The sequence below is a fragment of the Cryptotermes secundus genome, unplaced genomic scaffold (assembly GCF_002891405.2).
Source record: "Cryptotermes secundus unplaced genomic scaffold, Csec_1.0 scaffold196, whole genome shotgun sequence".
Classification (NCBI taxonomy): Eukaryota; Metazoa; Arthropoda; class Insecta; order Blattodea; family Kalotermitidae; genus Cryptotermes; species Cryptotermes secundus.
Window position 1 is genome coordinate 1,157,402 of NW_019735556.1, and position 15,447 is coordinate 1,172,848.

The 15,447-nt window shown below is 40.4% G+C and overlaps 1 protein-coding gene across 5 annotated transcripts in view; it reads left to right on the forward strand.

Moving 5' to 3' along the window:
- Nucleotides 1–15,447, forward strand: part of LOC111869536 (tyrosine-protein kinase Btk29A) — a 197,835-nt gene that overhangs the window by 164,178 nt on the left and 18,210 nt on the right. For 3 of the 5 annotated variants that reach the window (XM_023861151.2, XM_023861150.2, XM_023861149.2), the window contains 6 exons: nt 830–1,001; nt 2,684–2,852; nt 4,384–4,502; nt 6,740–6,858; nt 10,914–11,047; nt 13,163–14,743. In XM_023861151.2, coding sequence (XP_023716919.1) covers nt 830–1,001; nt 2,684–2,852; nt 4,384–4,502; nt 6,740–6,858; nt 10,914–11,047; nt 13,163–13,264 — 815 coding nt within the window. In that variant the 3' untranslated portion in view covers nt 13,265–14,743. Of the gene's footprint in view, nt 1–829; nt 1,002–2,683; nt 2,853–4,383; nt 4,503–6,739; nt 6,859–10,913; nt 11,048–13,162; nt 14,744–15,447 lie in introns of those variants that run through there. The other 2 variants (XR_002843682.2, XR_002843683.2) reach the window with 1 other exon arrangement.

Below are 15,447 nucleotides of genomic sequence, written 5' to 3' on the forward strand. Positions count from 1 at the left end.
GATTTTCATTTAACTATGTTGATACTCTTTTAAGCCCTTGGAACTTAATGTGAAGTGTAGTTTTTTATAGTGGCTAAGTCCCACAGTACACAATAACAAGACAGGCACATCTTCAGTTTCAAATCAGAACTAGTTATATAGTTAAGATTATCATAGGTGGCAGCACCAGTCAAGGCCTGCATGTTTATAGAAACTCCAAATATGCTTACCATAAAATAATGAGAATTATAATAACCCAGCTGCACCTGTTTACAAGATGTTTGAATCATGACATCCATCTTAATGTAGCTCTGTGAATCCATACCATATTCAGAAAAGAAAGCTTCAGATAGTTCATTTCTCTGATGATTCAACTTATTCTGTCCCAAAAATGGTTTTGGTTATATTGCATTCAAGGTAATGATAATCAAATGCTCAGTTTATTTCATGTGTATATGCGTATGAAACGTGCCCATTGTGCAGTTCTCAAACTTAGAGTACTCCTTATATCTGCAGGAAAGTCTGAGGAGTGTCTTAATAAAATGTGACCATTATGCTTTTATAAAATAGGGAAAGTCTAGGTATTCATTGCAATGTGAAGGAGGAGGAGGAAACTTCGCAACACCACTGACCCGGCCGAACATTGCTACTGTAACTGCTGATAGCAGAATGAGTCATTAGCGCTGATATATGCGCGCCGTTACAGTTGCAGTCACAGCAGCAATCTGTGAGGAATATTGGGCCCGGTCAAGGGTGTTGCAAAGTTTCCTCCTTGATTGAACATCCTGTATTTCTCTTAAAATGAATTTTTGTTCCAGGTGTAACTTTTAATTACTGTTGTGTATTTCAGACAAGTGGGAAATAGATCCCCAAGAACTTATGTTACTGGAAGAGCTGGGCTCAGGTCAGTTTGGTGTAGTTCGACGAGGCAAGTGGCGTGGCTCCATAGATGTTGCAGTGAAGATGATGAAGGAGGGCACAATGTCTGAAGATGACTTCATAGAGGAAGCCAAAGTTATGACGTAAGCTCCATTCTGTTGCTACCATTGAACAGTATGTTAAAATATTCCCTACAGTCTGCTGCAAAATGTACTGAGCTAGAATCTAAACATCAAGGGTAAACAGGATAGAATGATTTCTAAGATATGCAGCAGACAAAAAGAGTTAGTGTCTTTTTTATATATATACTGTATGTGGGATTACTGAAAGAAATATTCATGGTTTTTTCTTGTTCCAAATTTACCTATGCTTGAGCAACAGTATGGGCACACGGTAGCATAGTTGGTTGAGGCACTATGCTATAAGCCAGAAGCTCGCAGGATTGAATCCTGATGAGGTGGATTTTTTCAGTTTACCTAATCCCTCCAGCTGCACTATGGCCCTGGGGTCGACTCAGCCTCTAACAGAAATGAGTACCAGGAATATTTGTGGGGGTAAATGGCGGCCAGCATATAAGGCTGATAACCTTACCACCATCTGCGAGCCAATTCTCTAGAAAATGTGAGAGTCTTGACATCTCACAACCCCATGGGCCTCCACGGCCTGTTACAGGGAAACCTTTACTTACTTTACTTTTTTCCTTTGAGCAACAGTAGATAAACTGTATACACACACACACACACACAACAGTAATAGTATGAACTTTGTAGTCTTTTTACATAGTCCGGGATATCTTCTGACTTAGCAGTGATCTTCATGGCGTAGTTAAATGTGAATATGGGCAACCATTTTAATTAAATCATTATATTTCTATTAGCATAAAACCTGTGGAGAATTCAGTGGGAAGTCTCATCATTTGTCATGTAAGCTTTCATAGTACTAACTTCCCTGCTTTTTCCTATATTCCTATAGAGGCCTACATGTTAACAAATTATGCACTAAAGTGGAAATTTAACAATAGTTCTCATGGATAACATGCACAGTCAGTCAGTCATAACCCATCTCCTTTATATACTTCACTTCACTTATCCACCTCAAAATGTTATTAATATTCACAGATTCACAGAATAGACATAATATACTAAAACAAAAGACTGATCACTCATTGGCGACATACTGCATGACTGACATTCATGTAGGATGGTAATGTTGAACATTTCTGTGCTGTAGTACCCGGAAATTGCTTAATGACAATGATAAATTTCATATATATATATATATATACCGCCTCTGTGGTCTAGTGGTCAGAATTCCTGGCTACAGATCTAGAGGTCTGGGTTTGATTCCCGGCACTACCAGATTCTTTTCTGAGAAATAATGGAATGGGGTCCACTCAGCCTCGTGATGATAATTGAGGAGCTGTTTCGAGGAAATAGTGGCTCTGGGCTAGGAAACCGAAATTAATGGCTGTGGGGATTCGTTGCGCTGACCACGCGACACACACTATGTGCTAAAGTTGGCACTAAGTTCACTGCCAAGCAGCGGTCACTTGGTCAGTATAGTTCACTTGTGGACTAAAACCACGGAGTTTGTTTATATATATATATATAGAGAGAGAGAGAGAGAGCGCTAAAGTTTTCTTCTGTAAAAATACAACATTGTTAGCAGTAAATCATCATCATCATCATCATCATCATACGTTCATTAAGACCGCAATGAAATGCAGAAGTATAATGTCAAAAATATGTGTATCTTGTTGCGTTCATTTCTCTGCTGTCATTTTTCCACCACTGTTACATATGATTTTGTATATTTAATATTACAGTAAACTTCAGCACCAGAACCTAGTCCAACTCTATGGAGTTTGCAGTAAACACAGGCCTATCTATATTGTGACTGAATATATGCGCCATGGTTCCTTACTGAACTACCTTCGTCGTCATGAAGCTACACTAGGAGTAAATGTCGGTATGCTTCTCGACATGTGTATACAGGTGAGGGACATACTGGTGTAATGTACATGTCAGAGGTTAAAGGTAAAGTTGTCCCTGTGCTTAAATAATTGAGCACTATGCCATGAAGGCGTATGGGGGAATGGATGTATAGATTCACATTTGCTTCACCTTGGCAGTAGCTGGAGAAAGAGCCCGGAAAAGAGCCCCTGACACCCATTGGATACGAGACTGGGTGGACCCCAGACCTGGTCTGGACAGCGTAGAGGATAGAAAATTCTTGACCCTACCGGGACTGAAATTCTAACCCCTTGGTTGTCCGGCCTATAGCTATACTGACAACTTCAGGAAAGGCTATGCTTGGTTTTGGATGGATGTATGTAGACCTGCAGGTTTGAGAATTGCTCTGAACTGTTATCTTAAAACTGGGAGGGTGAGAAAATATCCAATACATGATAAAGAAGAAACTCAAGTGTATATAATGTTAAATGTTCTAAACTATGGAGTAAAATTTATGTTAAGAATGAATGGGAACATCTTGGTAATGAGATGCATATTAAGAACACTACAAATAATTGGGACAACGAATCAGTGAAGAAAATGAGTTGCTTAAAGAGTTTGAAAACAGGAAGAGGGCACAGATAAGCTCTGGGTAAAAGGGACATTGAATTAAAACAGAAATGGATATGGCTAAAGGATACAGATGTTTTCTGTGTGATTGTGTGGGTAAAACTGTACTGGGACGGTAATGAAAATATCTGGATATGGGCTATTAGCATCTGTTAATGTATATACCAGACAACACATAAATTCATTTTCATTCAGAAATTATCGTATATTCCAGTGTGGATTTTGATGTTGCAAGTGTAATTTCTGTGGTTCTCATTTCATAACTTCATATTTGTTTGTTTGTTAGAAATTTTGTCAGACTTTTTCATTGTCTGAAACATATTTGATAAATACAGTAGGTCACTGTGGGAGTTGTGACTACTGCTGTCTTCAGATAATTGCTTTTCATTACTTTAAGATTAATGCTCACAGTTGGAGTCAAACCCAGAACATTAAATACTAGATTAGTACACAAAAAGAAACTGCCCTGAATACTTCCTCCAGTGATGGTCTAATTGACTATAAAGTGCATGCTTTGGTTCTCCTTGTGTCAGCAGTGGTAACTGATGCCAGTCTTGAGGTTCAGATTTGAAATGTATGGATTCATGAAATGGCTTCATTATATATCAGGTTACAAGGAATGTGATCACTGAGCCCCAGAAGATGGAAAGGGGTTAAGGAAGCAGAGCCAGAGATTTCTTGCAGCCTGCCCATATTACAGAGTTGATTCCTCAACCTATACACTTCAGACCTAAATATGGAGACAGACATCCATGTGAAATGTCAGTATCCAGATACAAAACTACACAGTTTCAAAGCCCAGAAGACCACAATCTGAACAATCACCAACTTGAAATCTCAGAACTTATACACATGTACATTCAGTGATTTAGTTGGTTTATCTGATGGATTCAGAGGGCCCATTATTAGCAGTGGATATACCTGAATCGTATATCATCCACAGATTTGTAAAGGAATGGCATACTTGGAGAGGCACAATTACATTCATCGAGATTTGGCTGCTCGTAATTGCTTGGTTGGCTCAGAAAATGTTGTGAAAGTTGCTGATTTTGGGCTTGCAAGGTAAGTCACAGTTTATGTTATATGTATTTGTGTATTTTTTTGTGGGGGGGGGAAGAGGTTATTTAATTACATTTTCAGTACTGAGACTATATAGCATTGGTAGTGTGTGTTTTATGTACATAATACAAATCCTTCATGACCAGGGTCAGTGGTGGGCTCTTGTCTCTCGTCTAGCTAAGCGCAATGTCATAAGATTTGTCTTTTGTGTAGTTTGTTTACTTCCCACAATTTTAGATCTTTTTTTCATGGAGACTGTGTAATTCATACAATTCTATTTCTGTGTACCATTGTGACATTATAACATGCTGAAAAATGAAGATGGTAATGTCACTGAAAATGTTTTCTAAGCTTCATAATTATATTTTCCTAAGATATATGTTACTAATATGGAAGTGCAAAATTGGTAACTTCCATGCAGAAATGGCAAGGAGCGCAAACCTGATTAAGGGGAATTATCATAAAGAGATCTTTAAATTATGGAGTGTGAAACTTACAACATATTGTCACTCAGGCAACTCAGGGTCACAGTACCTGCGCCATTCACCTGTTCTGTAGCATGACATACTGCAATGTTTTGTTTTTAACTAACATGTAAAAAGAAAAAAAAAGTAAAGCTATCCCTGTCCCAGGCCATGAAGGCCCATAGGCTTGTGAGAGGTTGAGGTTTCCACAGTATCTAGACAGTCTGTTCAAAGATGGCGGTAAGGTTGTCAGCCTTACATGCTGGCCACGCTTTACTCCCCAGGAAAATGATTTAATTAATTCCTGGTACTCATTTCTGTTAGAGGCTGAATAAACCCCAGGGCCTAGTGTAGCTGGAAGGATTAGGTCAACTGAAAAAAATCCAGTGACCTCATCAGGACTTGAACCCGCGACCTTCTGGCTTGTAGCGTAGCCCCTCAACCAACTACGCTACTGCGTGCCCCTTTTAACTAACATGACATGACATATTTATGTGGCAGATATTCAGGTTTTCAGCTTTTTATCATCCGGCAGTTGTGTAGCAGCATTGGAGACAGTGATATTCTCCTTTATAAAGATATACCAGCCCCTCTTGCTGTCATAATGCCTAGATAGGTTAAAATAAGTAGGGAGTGGGATAGGAGAGTACTTACTGCCACTTTCTGTCTACCTCCCTTTCGCATCTGTCCACTACATAGGCTCATCCAAGTGGAACAAATAATACCAACGAATCTGTAAATACAGTTCCCGTGGAACCCTCTGAATATGTGTTAAAAGAAATTAATGAACTCTGATAAATTAGGCAGTACAGTAACCGTCTTGTAAGTATAGCTCTATTTTTTTATTGCCAGTGAGGTGGGACTAAGTCCCTTGTACTGCGGCCATTTCTGGCCTATTGTACCAGCCCCAGATGATAGGTGAGGGTGATTGTGGAGCAATTGGTGGAATGAAGATTGGCAGGGGAAACCAAAGTACTCTGAACCTGCCCCAGCACCACTTTGTCCACCACAAATCCCACTTGACCAGACCCCGGGATCGAACCTGGGCCGCTGCGGTGGGAAGCCAGCAACTAACCGCTTGAGCTATGGCGCAACCAAGTATAGCTGTAAATACCAATTTTGGCATAGTGTTTCTTTGGTTACACAAGCAGTGAATAATATGGGATTGAGACCAAAAGTAAGTACATGTGAAGAGAATAATAATCAGGCATAGAGAAATACTTTGAGCAAAGTGGGAGGGAACCTGGTTCATCAGGCACCGCTCACCTACTGGGCTTCAAACATATACTTCAGCCGTCCCCCCAGATGGCATCCAGTGTTGCTGTTCTGAAATCCAAGGCACAAATAGCCTCTCAATGCAGGTGTCTGGGAAAGACCCATAACAAAAGGGAAGGGGTAGAAAAGAAAACTGGGTAGGAGAGGAGAAGTTGGGAAAGGGAGAACAAGAGATTTATAGGAAAGGAAAGGAGGGGTTCAGAGAAATATAACTCCTGGGTTTTTGGCATGGCTCAGGATGCAGAAACTTCTGCCATTTAAATTTTATTTATTTTTTTCATTTTTGTTAATTAACATATCAACGAAAAATTGTTTTTGTCATATTGTCTAAAATGTTGGCTTGAAATAGAAAAATCAGCTACTGACATCTGTTAAGAAGTAATTTAACTACTGGCTTTCAAATGGTGCAAGAATTGCTTGCCTTCCCATTGAGTAGTGCAGTGGCTGGACAGGCAAGACAGTACTGTCCTATTGGCATGTTCACTCTGATGTGTGTTGCAGGTATGTGTTGGATGACCAGTACACAAGTTCTGGAGGAACAAAATTTCCTATCAAGTGGGCTCCACCTGAAGTCCTAAACTATACACGTTTCTCTTCCAAGTCTGATGTTTGGGCATATGGTAAATATAAATTGTAGTTAGACTTGAAAGAATTCTGACGATGGTGCATACTGTACTTCTTTTGGCTTATTTTGGACTTCACCCATCGTCCGGTATATAAAAAAGACAAAAATACCACAACGTTTCGGAGACTGGATCTGTCTCCGTCTTCAGGTGTATAAGGAAGGTTTAACCTACTCAGTTGGGCCCCTTCGAATCCGTGAACACAAGCACAATCTTAAGCAGGGTCTTCTAGAGAAATCCAGGTTGGCTCAGCATGCATATGAAGAAGGTCACAGGGTAAGCTGGGATGAAGCTAGGATCTTGGAGATTGAAAGCAACAGCAGATACAGGAAATACAAAGAATCAGCTCATATGGCATGTTCATCCAATCCGATCAGCCAACCTAGTTTGGATATTTCTCCTATATGGATCCCCCTCATCAATGAAGAGGTTAACAAACCAAAAAATATAATTTCATGAATATTAGTGGTTCCACTACTACTGCAAGTTTTCTTCCGGGGATTAGTCTGATTCCCGGAAGTCGCCATGGTNTTGTTTCTACAGATCAAGGTTTGTCCAGTGATTGAGACTAGCTCTTTCTAAGGGGCCCAACTGAGTAGGTTAAACCTTCCTTATACACCTGAAGATGGAGACAGATCCAGTCTCCGAAACGTTGTGGTATTTTTGTCTTTTTTATATACCGGACGATGGGTGAAGTCCAAAATAAGCCAAAAGAAGTATAAATTGTAGTATTACTTGTGCCCCCCCCCCAAAGAGAGAGAGAGCAAAGTTGGCCCTGTGCTTAATTAAGCACCATGCCATGAAGATACATGGGAGAGTGGCAGTATTGTTCCATGCGTTCTGAACCTTGGCAGCAAATGGAGGCGAGTCTTCAGCTTCACACCCCTGCTGCTGAATCCCTGGGGAAAGAGTCCCAGTGCCTATTGAATAGGAGGCTGGGCAGGCCCCAGAGCCACTCTGGATACTATGGAGAAGAAGAAATCTCTTGCCCCTCCCAGGAAATGAACTCCAATTCCTTAGTCATCCAGCCTGTAGCCCAGTCATTATACTGACTGATCTATCTCAGATCTGGTAATTGTGCATGAAGATAATTTATCTGAAATATCATTGGCTGTAGGGGTACATTCATATTGGAAGTTAATATGAAAGCATTGTATGGAGATCTGTATTCAGAAATTCACTTCTGCCCTTGAAAATGTTTCATACTACCATCTAAAAGTTTGTGTGATAGCTTATCTCTTAGGTTTTCTGAGTCACACATACTGAATGTCATAGACCTCCAACTAGACAATCTGAATTGTCATCTGTTTTATTTAACAGCACTTTTGCACTGAGACAGCTCACTCAGTTGCCATACAATTAAGCTGTGGGCTGGACAGCCGAACAATTAAGGATCAACTTCTTGCAGTGCTAAGAGATTTCTCCGTTTTCATCAGCATACACACTAGCTCTGGGACCCTCCTATCCTCTTGTTCATTGGGTACTGAGGCATTTTTCCTGGGGGTATGGAGTACTGAGTATTTGCATGGGGGACAACTTGTAGCCACCCCAAGCATTCAGACCACTATTGGGCTGATTGTGTGTTCTCGTTTTCACTTGAACTCTTAAAATTATTTTTAATTCGCTTAGTGGGGGGTGGAGTCCCACTGGGTCCACTCAGCATGGCGACCACTGATTGGGCTATTGTAGCCTGCCCCAGGTGATTCTGATGATGGAGATTTTGGTGGAATGAAGATCAGCAGGGGAAACCGAAGTACTCGGAGAAAACCCACCCCAGTGCCACTTTGTCCACCACAAATCCCACTTGACCAGACCTGGGATCGAAGCCAAGCCGCTGCAGTGGGAAGCCAGCGACTAACCACTTGAACTATGGTGCGGCCTTCACTAGAACTCTCTGATGGACCCTTGTCCTCAATGCTAGAGCCAGAACCTGTTTGACTAAAGCCCTACTTATGTTGTGTCAGCTCCAGCTGTGCAGAGCTGAAAACCTTCATTCTATGCCCACTGAGAGCCAGATAGTGACCAAGTATGTGGTAGAAGGATTTTTCCTTCTGTCGACATCTCCTGCATGTAGCATCACCCATCATCCAGATGCCATCTCAGTGTACGCTGGCCAGTTAATAATCCCGTCACCATTCTTCACAGGAATTGGGATAGCTCAGTCAATATAGTGACAGGCTACAGGCTGGATGGCCCTAGTTCGATTCCCAGCAATGCAAGACTTTCTCTTTTCTCCACAGCATCCAGATTGGATCTAGGGCCCACCCAGCCTCCTCTCCAATGGGTACCAGTGGTAAAGCAGCAGGGGAGTGAAGCTGACCACTCCCCTCCATCTAGTGCTGAGGTCAAGCATGGTGGAGCTATACCTCCACTCCCACATATGTCTTTGTGTCATAGTGCTTAACTAATTAGGTACAGGGACAATTCTACATTTCACCTTCCTGCACTCTTTCTTGTCCAAGGCCAGTAGGTCCTGAGACAGTTTTCTCAGAGGTCTTTAACTGAAGAACTAACTTCATACCTGTTATGGCAGTCCAATATTTGGAGTAATTCTGTCAGCCACTTCTGGGGGTAAAATGGCTTTGGTGTGAAGCTGATCTAGTGCTGAGGTGATGAATATATTGTGGCATGTAGACCCGTTGCTAAGTAACAATAATGCATGGAAACAATTGCACAGCAGTGATAGAATGGTGTTTTCTGTGTGGTCCATGCCGATATGTTATAAGCAGGACAGTTAGTAAAGAGAGACAGTTGAGATGAGGTAATTGGTTTTTGAGTGACAGAGAGATCTGCTGAAGTCACATTATCATGAGCTTTTACTGTGAGAAGCTGGTAGCTGAGGCCAAGGATAGTTCAGAACCCCAGAGGAAGGGGAACATCTACCATTGAAAGCCACTCTCTCTCTCTCGGTGCATATGTGTGGAGGTGGGGTGAGAGGGGAGAGAACTGTACACGCACGATATCAGAGAGTCCAATAAATTCAGACATCAGTCCAAAACCCATCTGTAGTCACACTCTATCACATGACAACCTGGAATTCCACATCCCCATATGTCGTCATGGCATGATGCTTTATTAAGCTTTATTTTTTCACTTTAGTAATGTCAGTAGCTTGCCACGAGCTGATCACCCGCCCAAGGAGTCCTACCGAATGTCTTAAAATCTAGAAAAAAAAACTGAAGTGATCGGAGAAGTTCATGGAGGTAGGCCTAGGCCCACTGGGGCTGTAGTGCCAAGGAAAAAAATGTCAATAGCTCAAAGTATTAAGTAATGGCAGGATGATTAGTGACTAATGAATGGGAAAAAAAGTGGAAGGAAGTGTAAGTGGCCTGTAGGATACAAAAGTTTGTGATGGTGGTCCAGAGATAGGGACTAGCTCTATTGATTGGGCCCTACTGTATAAGCTTTTCCCCTGAGGACAAAGGCAGAGTCCAGTCTCTGAAACGTTATTTTTTTTAACAAAAACAGAATGATGGACATAATGTCCAAAAAGTTAATAATTTGGCATGGCTTAATTTAAGGAACTAACCTGGAATTTGTGTGTGAGGACTGAGGAAAACTACAGAACTCCTGAGGCATGATATCTGCTCCCCAGGATGAGGTTTCAATTGCAGAATATGAAGCAAGGATGCTGACCACTTTGTACATGAAATTTTGTGATTCTGCCTATAAGTGAACCTAATTGTATTTCAGTTTGAAGGGACTATCTTCTATTTTTATGCGATTCATTTGAACCATACATATATGTTCTGTGCTTTTTAAAGCTTCCTGCATAGCCTTGGTGTGACTACTGATTAATTTTGGATTCATGGAGTGTAATGTAATGTATGTACTATGAATGCATGAGATGTGATGCTATATAGTCAAATTGAAGTTCACCAACAGTTTAGAGGAGTCTCACTAGAACTTCTACCTGACTGTGTGGTGTCAGTTTCCTGAAGACAGCAGCACTCTCTGTATTCACCACCATGAAGACCTCCAGTCTCACATCTGTCAGCTTAAGGTATAGCAAAAGGCTAGATGGATATCTCTGACTGGAGTGTTGTGTTCAGGTGTCCTGATGTGGGAGGTGTTCACATGTGGGAAGATGCCATATGGAAGACTGAAGAATGCTGAGGTTGTGGAGAGGGTTCAGAGAGGCATTATCCTTGAGAGGCCCAAAGCTTGTTTCAAGGAAGTTTATGAGGTAAACAATATTTCACAATAAAAAATCCCATTTGTTCCTTTCCCTTGTCTGTTTCTATATTTATGTGTCCTTATAGAATGACTGTTGCAATTTTAGCTTAATTTTCTTAGTATATGATGTGATTAAATAGTTTACAGATCTGCTGCATGATGGCACTACTGTTACTAGTACAGAGTTTGTGTGCTGGGTGATGGTAGAATACAATCTACTGAATTATTTGTCATTATTTCAAAACAGTGAATGTCATTTAGATGGGACACATTGTGAAGTAATATCATGCATCTTGATGACAGTAATTTTTGTTTTTAAAAAAATTGCAGGCTATAAAAAACAGTCTATGTGCATCAGATTCTGTTTCAAACTAGAAAAAGCTGTTATGGAAATCTATTACATGAATGTTTTTGGAATTCAGAAGTGGAATGACTTAAGATTCTGAACACATAAGGGATCTATCCATGCACAGAATGGATGAAAATGTGATATGAATTACAGGAACTAGTCATATAAACAGATGTCTCAACATATGTAGATTGGCTAGTGGATTAAGTCAACCAGCATTTAAGATGAACATACTGCCTCCATCATCAGGGTTAAAGAATAAGCCAGGCTAGAACACAACATGATGCAGGCAGCTGGTTTCATGCTTGGCATGCTTTTGAACTCTGAAAGTAGAGGCAGTATGTTCCTCCAAAATGCTGGCTGACTTTCATTGGGCAGCACAGTGTTGTGTTCCACAAATTAGAACTCTTCATAGCCACTGTTATGAGAACCTCAGAACCAATAGACTGGAACTATATTTGTGCCTTGTCTTTTGACTGAGAAACAGAGGCAGAATTGGATCAGTGTATGTCATGACCTTAAGGAAGTACTTCTGACTGACCCGCAGTTCCTTTCTAAGGTCACCTACCATAGTTGACAAATTCTGGGTATATGAAACATATTTTTTTTTATGGTTTATTTAATGACACTGTCAGTATATGAGACTGTACTTCATCAGATAGTAGGATGATTGTGAATAATGAATTAAAAAGGAGCAGATGGAAGTGGGCATGGCCTAATTTGAGGTAGTGTCCTGGCATTTGCCTTGAAGGAGTGAGGAAAACCTTTAGTCAGGATAAATGATATGTATGCCATCCCAAGTGCAAACAGTATATTATATGTCCTTGATCTTGCTCTCCTTTACACTACATGTTTCAGCCTCAAACAGCCATCATCAGATGTATACACTCACGTTGTTCAGTATATTTGTGTTGGGCTTGTGATTTATTAGTTCCAGTAATGGGTTTTTGTGAGTATGATAATCAAGTTTCAGGGCCATTATGAGACTGTGAATATCTTGAGTGGCTCAGTGAGGATTAGTTTTTCATTAATGACTCTTCCTCATATATTTTGGTGTGGCATGAGATATTAAACCTTATGTTCTTATGCTGACATGTGGAAAAAGACTGAGAGGAACACTGCTCTGAAGGTTGCATCTTTGAACTGATTTTCCNATGTATACACTCACGTTGTTCAGTATATTTGTGTTGGGCTTGTGATTTATTAGTTCCAGTAATGGGTTTTTGTGAGTATGATAATCAAGTTTCAGGGCCATTATGAGACTGTGAATATCTTGAGTGGCTCAGTGAGGATTAGTTTTTCATAAATGACTCTACCTCATGAAGTTACTTAGAATAAAATGTTGTGTAAGTTTGTGTATTTAATTAATTACCCATATCGTGAAGACACTTTAGTGACTGGAAATATGACTCCACCATTCATAACCTCAGCACTAGTTGGCAGTGAGATCTCAGCTTCATGGCTCTGTCATTTTATCCCCGGAGAAGCAACCCACACAGTGTATAAGACTCTTGGTGGGCCCCAGACCCAGTCTGGACCTTTTATTAAATTCCTGTGAAGAATAATATGAATATATTCTATATATTCATACCTAATTACGTATGTAGTACTTCACAGCATATATTTTGGTGTGGCATGAGATATTAAACCTTATGTTCTTATGCTGACATGTGGAAAAAGACTGAGAGGAACACTGCTCTGAAGGTTGCATCTTTGAACTGATTTTCCCAGTTCTGTTGCATAGCAGAGTAACACATATCACTATACATATTTCAGGTAATGAGGAAATGCTGGAGTCATTCTCCTGAGGACCGCCCATCATTTCGTTCACTCAAGGAACAGCTCCTCAACGTATCAGAGGGGTTACTGGCCGATTGACTCTCCCTGCTTCACTCCACCCTGTCCTCATCAGTGTCACCAAAATCACCAAATCCTTCTCCTCATAATCCCCCTCATCCTCCAGGGCCTCCTGCCACAGCTTCACAAGAGGTATGCATTTTCTGTGCCTCCTATAGCAGTGGACATCCCTGGATTGAGATATGCCGAGCCATACAGGCAACAAGACGCAAGTGAGGGCATCTAGATCTTCGTGTAAGCTGTTGCTTCAAGTCTTCTAAGTCAACATGGATTCATATGTCAGCAGGACTGAGATGTGCAATGTTAAATGTATGTGTTCTTTGGATATTCCATGGTAACAGCAATCTATAATCTTTGTCCCTTGTTCTCATTTTATATTGAGCAGTTGTCAGAATTATTTTAAGATGGAACATTAATTTTATAATGTCACAAATTCTGGTTGCAAGAAGAAGTTTATTGTATGTAAGCAATGTTAAACTTTCCAGATTGAACATTCCTATGTAGAATCTCCTGCAGCAGTATCATTCACAAAACATATCTCTATAATCTTTGTGGTGCGTAATGTTACTTCTTCAGACCTATGATGGATCTCGGTTAGCTTAAGAGTGTTCATATATTTTTGTGGCCAAGATCTTGGGATGGTTTTTAACCCCTTGAAGCCAGAAAACTATGTTTATCCTTTTGACTTCCGAGCCCCGGTGTAGAACCACTGCCAGAAATGCCAAGGCTGCTTGGGGGTAAATGCAATTTTGCAGAAACACCTGTAATACTTCCCTCAAGTGACCTTCAAACAGCTGCAGATAGAGACCATCTGAAAAACCCCCTTATTTTCTGTAGACATGGTTATCTGATGCTTGATACTATCTGTTGACAGAAATGCTGTACTAATCCATTAACAGCAAGCTGATCTCTGACTGTGACCTGCTTTATCTCATGATCAGTTTGGATGTGGTGTACTAAGGGTTAAAATGGATGCCATGATTCTCAGAGCTTATAAGTCGCTGATGCAAGGGTATTTGAATTCTCATTATTTTAAAGTAAAAATGTATATTTTTCAGAGTTTCTGAAAGCACCCAGGCTTTGATTAGTACTGTTATCTATGTAAATTATTCTTAGCTATATCATTGGTTTCAGTTTGAAATCAGAGATCTGTTTGACTTAGGCTGGGGCCACACGAGCGCACAAAGTACATACATTGCTGAGGACACCACACAGTTGCAGAGTGTGGTGCATAGTTTTTTGTTTGCTATGGAGCCTGAAGAAAGCGTAGCATTCGCCTCTCTTGTTTATTTCTACGTCGGACGTCATGACATTCGTTACAATGGACGCATTTTGTGTGCTCGTGTGGCCCCAGCCTTAATGTTATGTGCCACAGCACTTTGCCACTTAAATCTCTACTTTATTTTAGGCTCAAAGGGATTAATAGTTCGAGAGCAGATGTAGAATGGGACCCTTAACGTCTCACAACCCTATGGGCCTTTACAGCCTGTTACAGGGATAGCTTTACTTTTTTTACTTTACCCTAAGAGGATTACTTTTAGCTTTTATTGTGATCATCAGAAAGCAAATAATAATATTATAGAGATGCTTGCAACATGAACAACTGAAGTTGCATCAGGCAGAGGTTATGGTAAATAAAGGTTCACATTTTTCAAAATATAACAGAATCTTTTTAGTATTATCTTTATTAGGACATTTTCATATGAATGATATTTGAATCTAATGGTTCCAGTTCACATTCTACAAAGTATGTGGTTGGATTGTGGTCTTAGATTCCTCCAAAATGATGATAATCACTTACGGCATTACATGGTGTCACAATCCAGAATACCACACACAATTAATGTCTTCCCAGTGAAAACCTCATTTCTCAAAATGTTGTCATGACTAGACATGGGGTTTGAATTGATGATCAAATTTATTGAACACTTTTAATTTGTGACTACAAATTAATTATAATGTTTTTTTTTTCAATGGATGTTGTGTTAAATACAAGGGTTGGATAAAAAGTAGTGGCAACACTGCTGTAACATGAAAGATGTGCATCATGTGGCAGTAGTGCCATCTGTAGCTGGTAGCAGAAGTTCAGTTGAAGTAGCGTAGTGACTGGCTCTAGTTGTGTTTCATTGAGTTGCATTGTGCATCATCTTGAAGTGCAGGAGCCTAGTTCAAGCACCCTAACAACATCATCATCATCATCATCA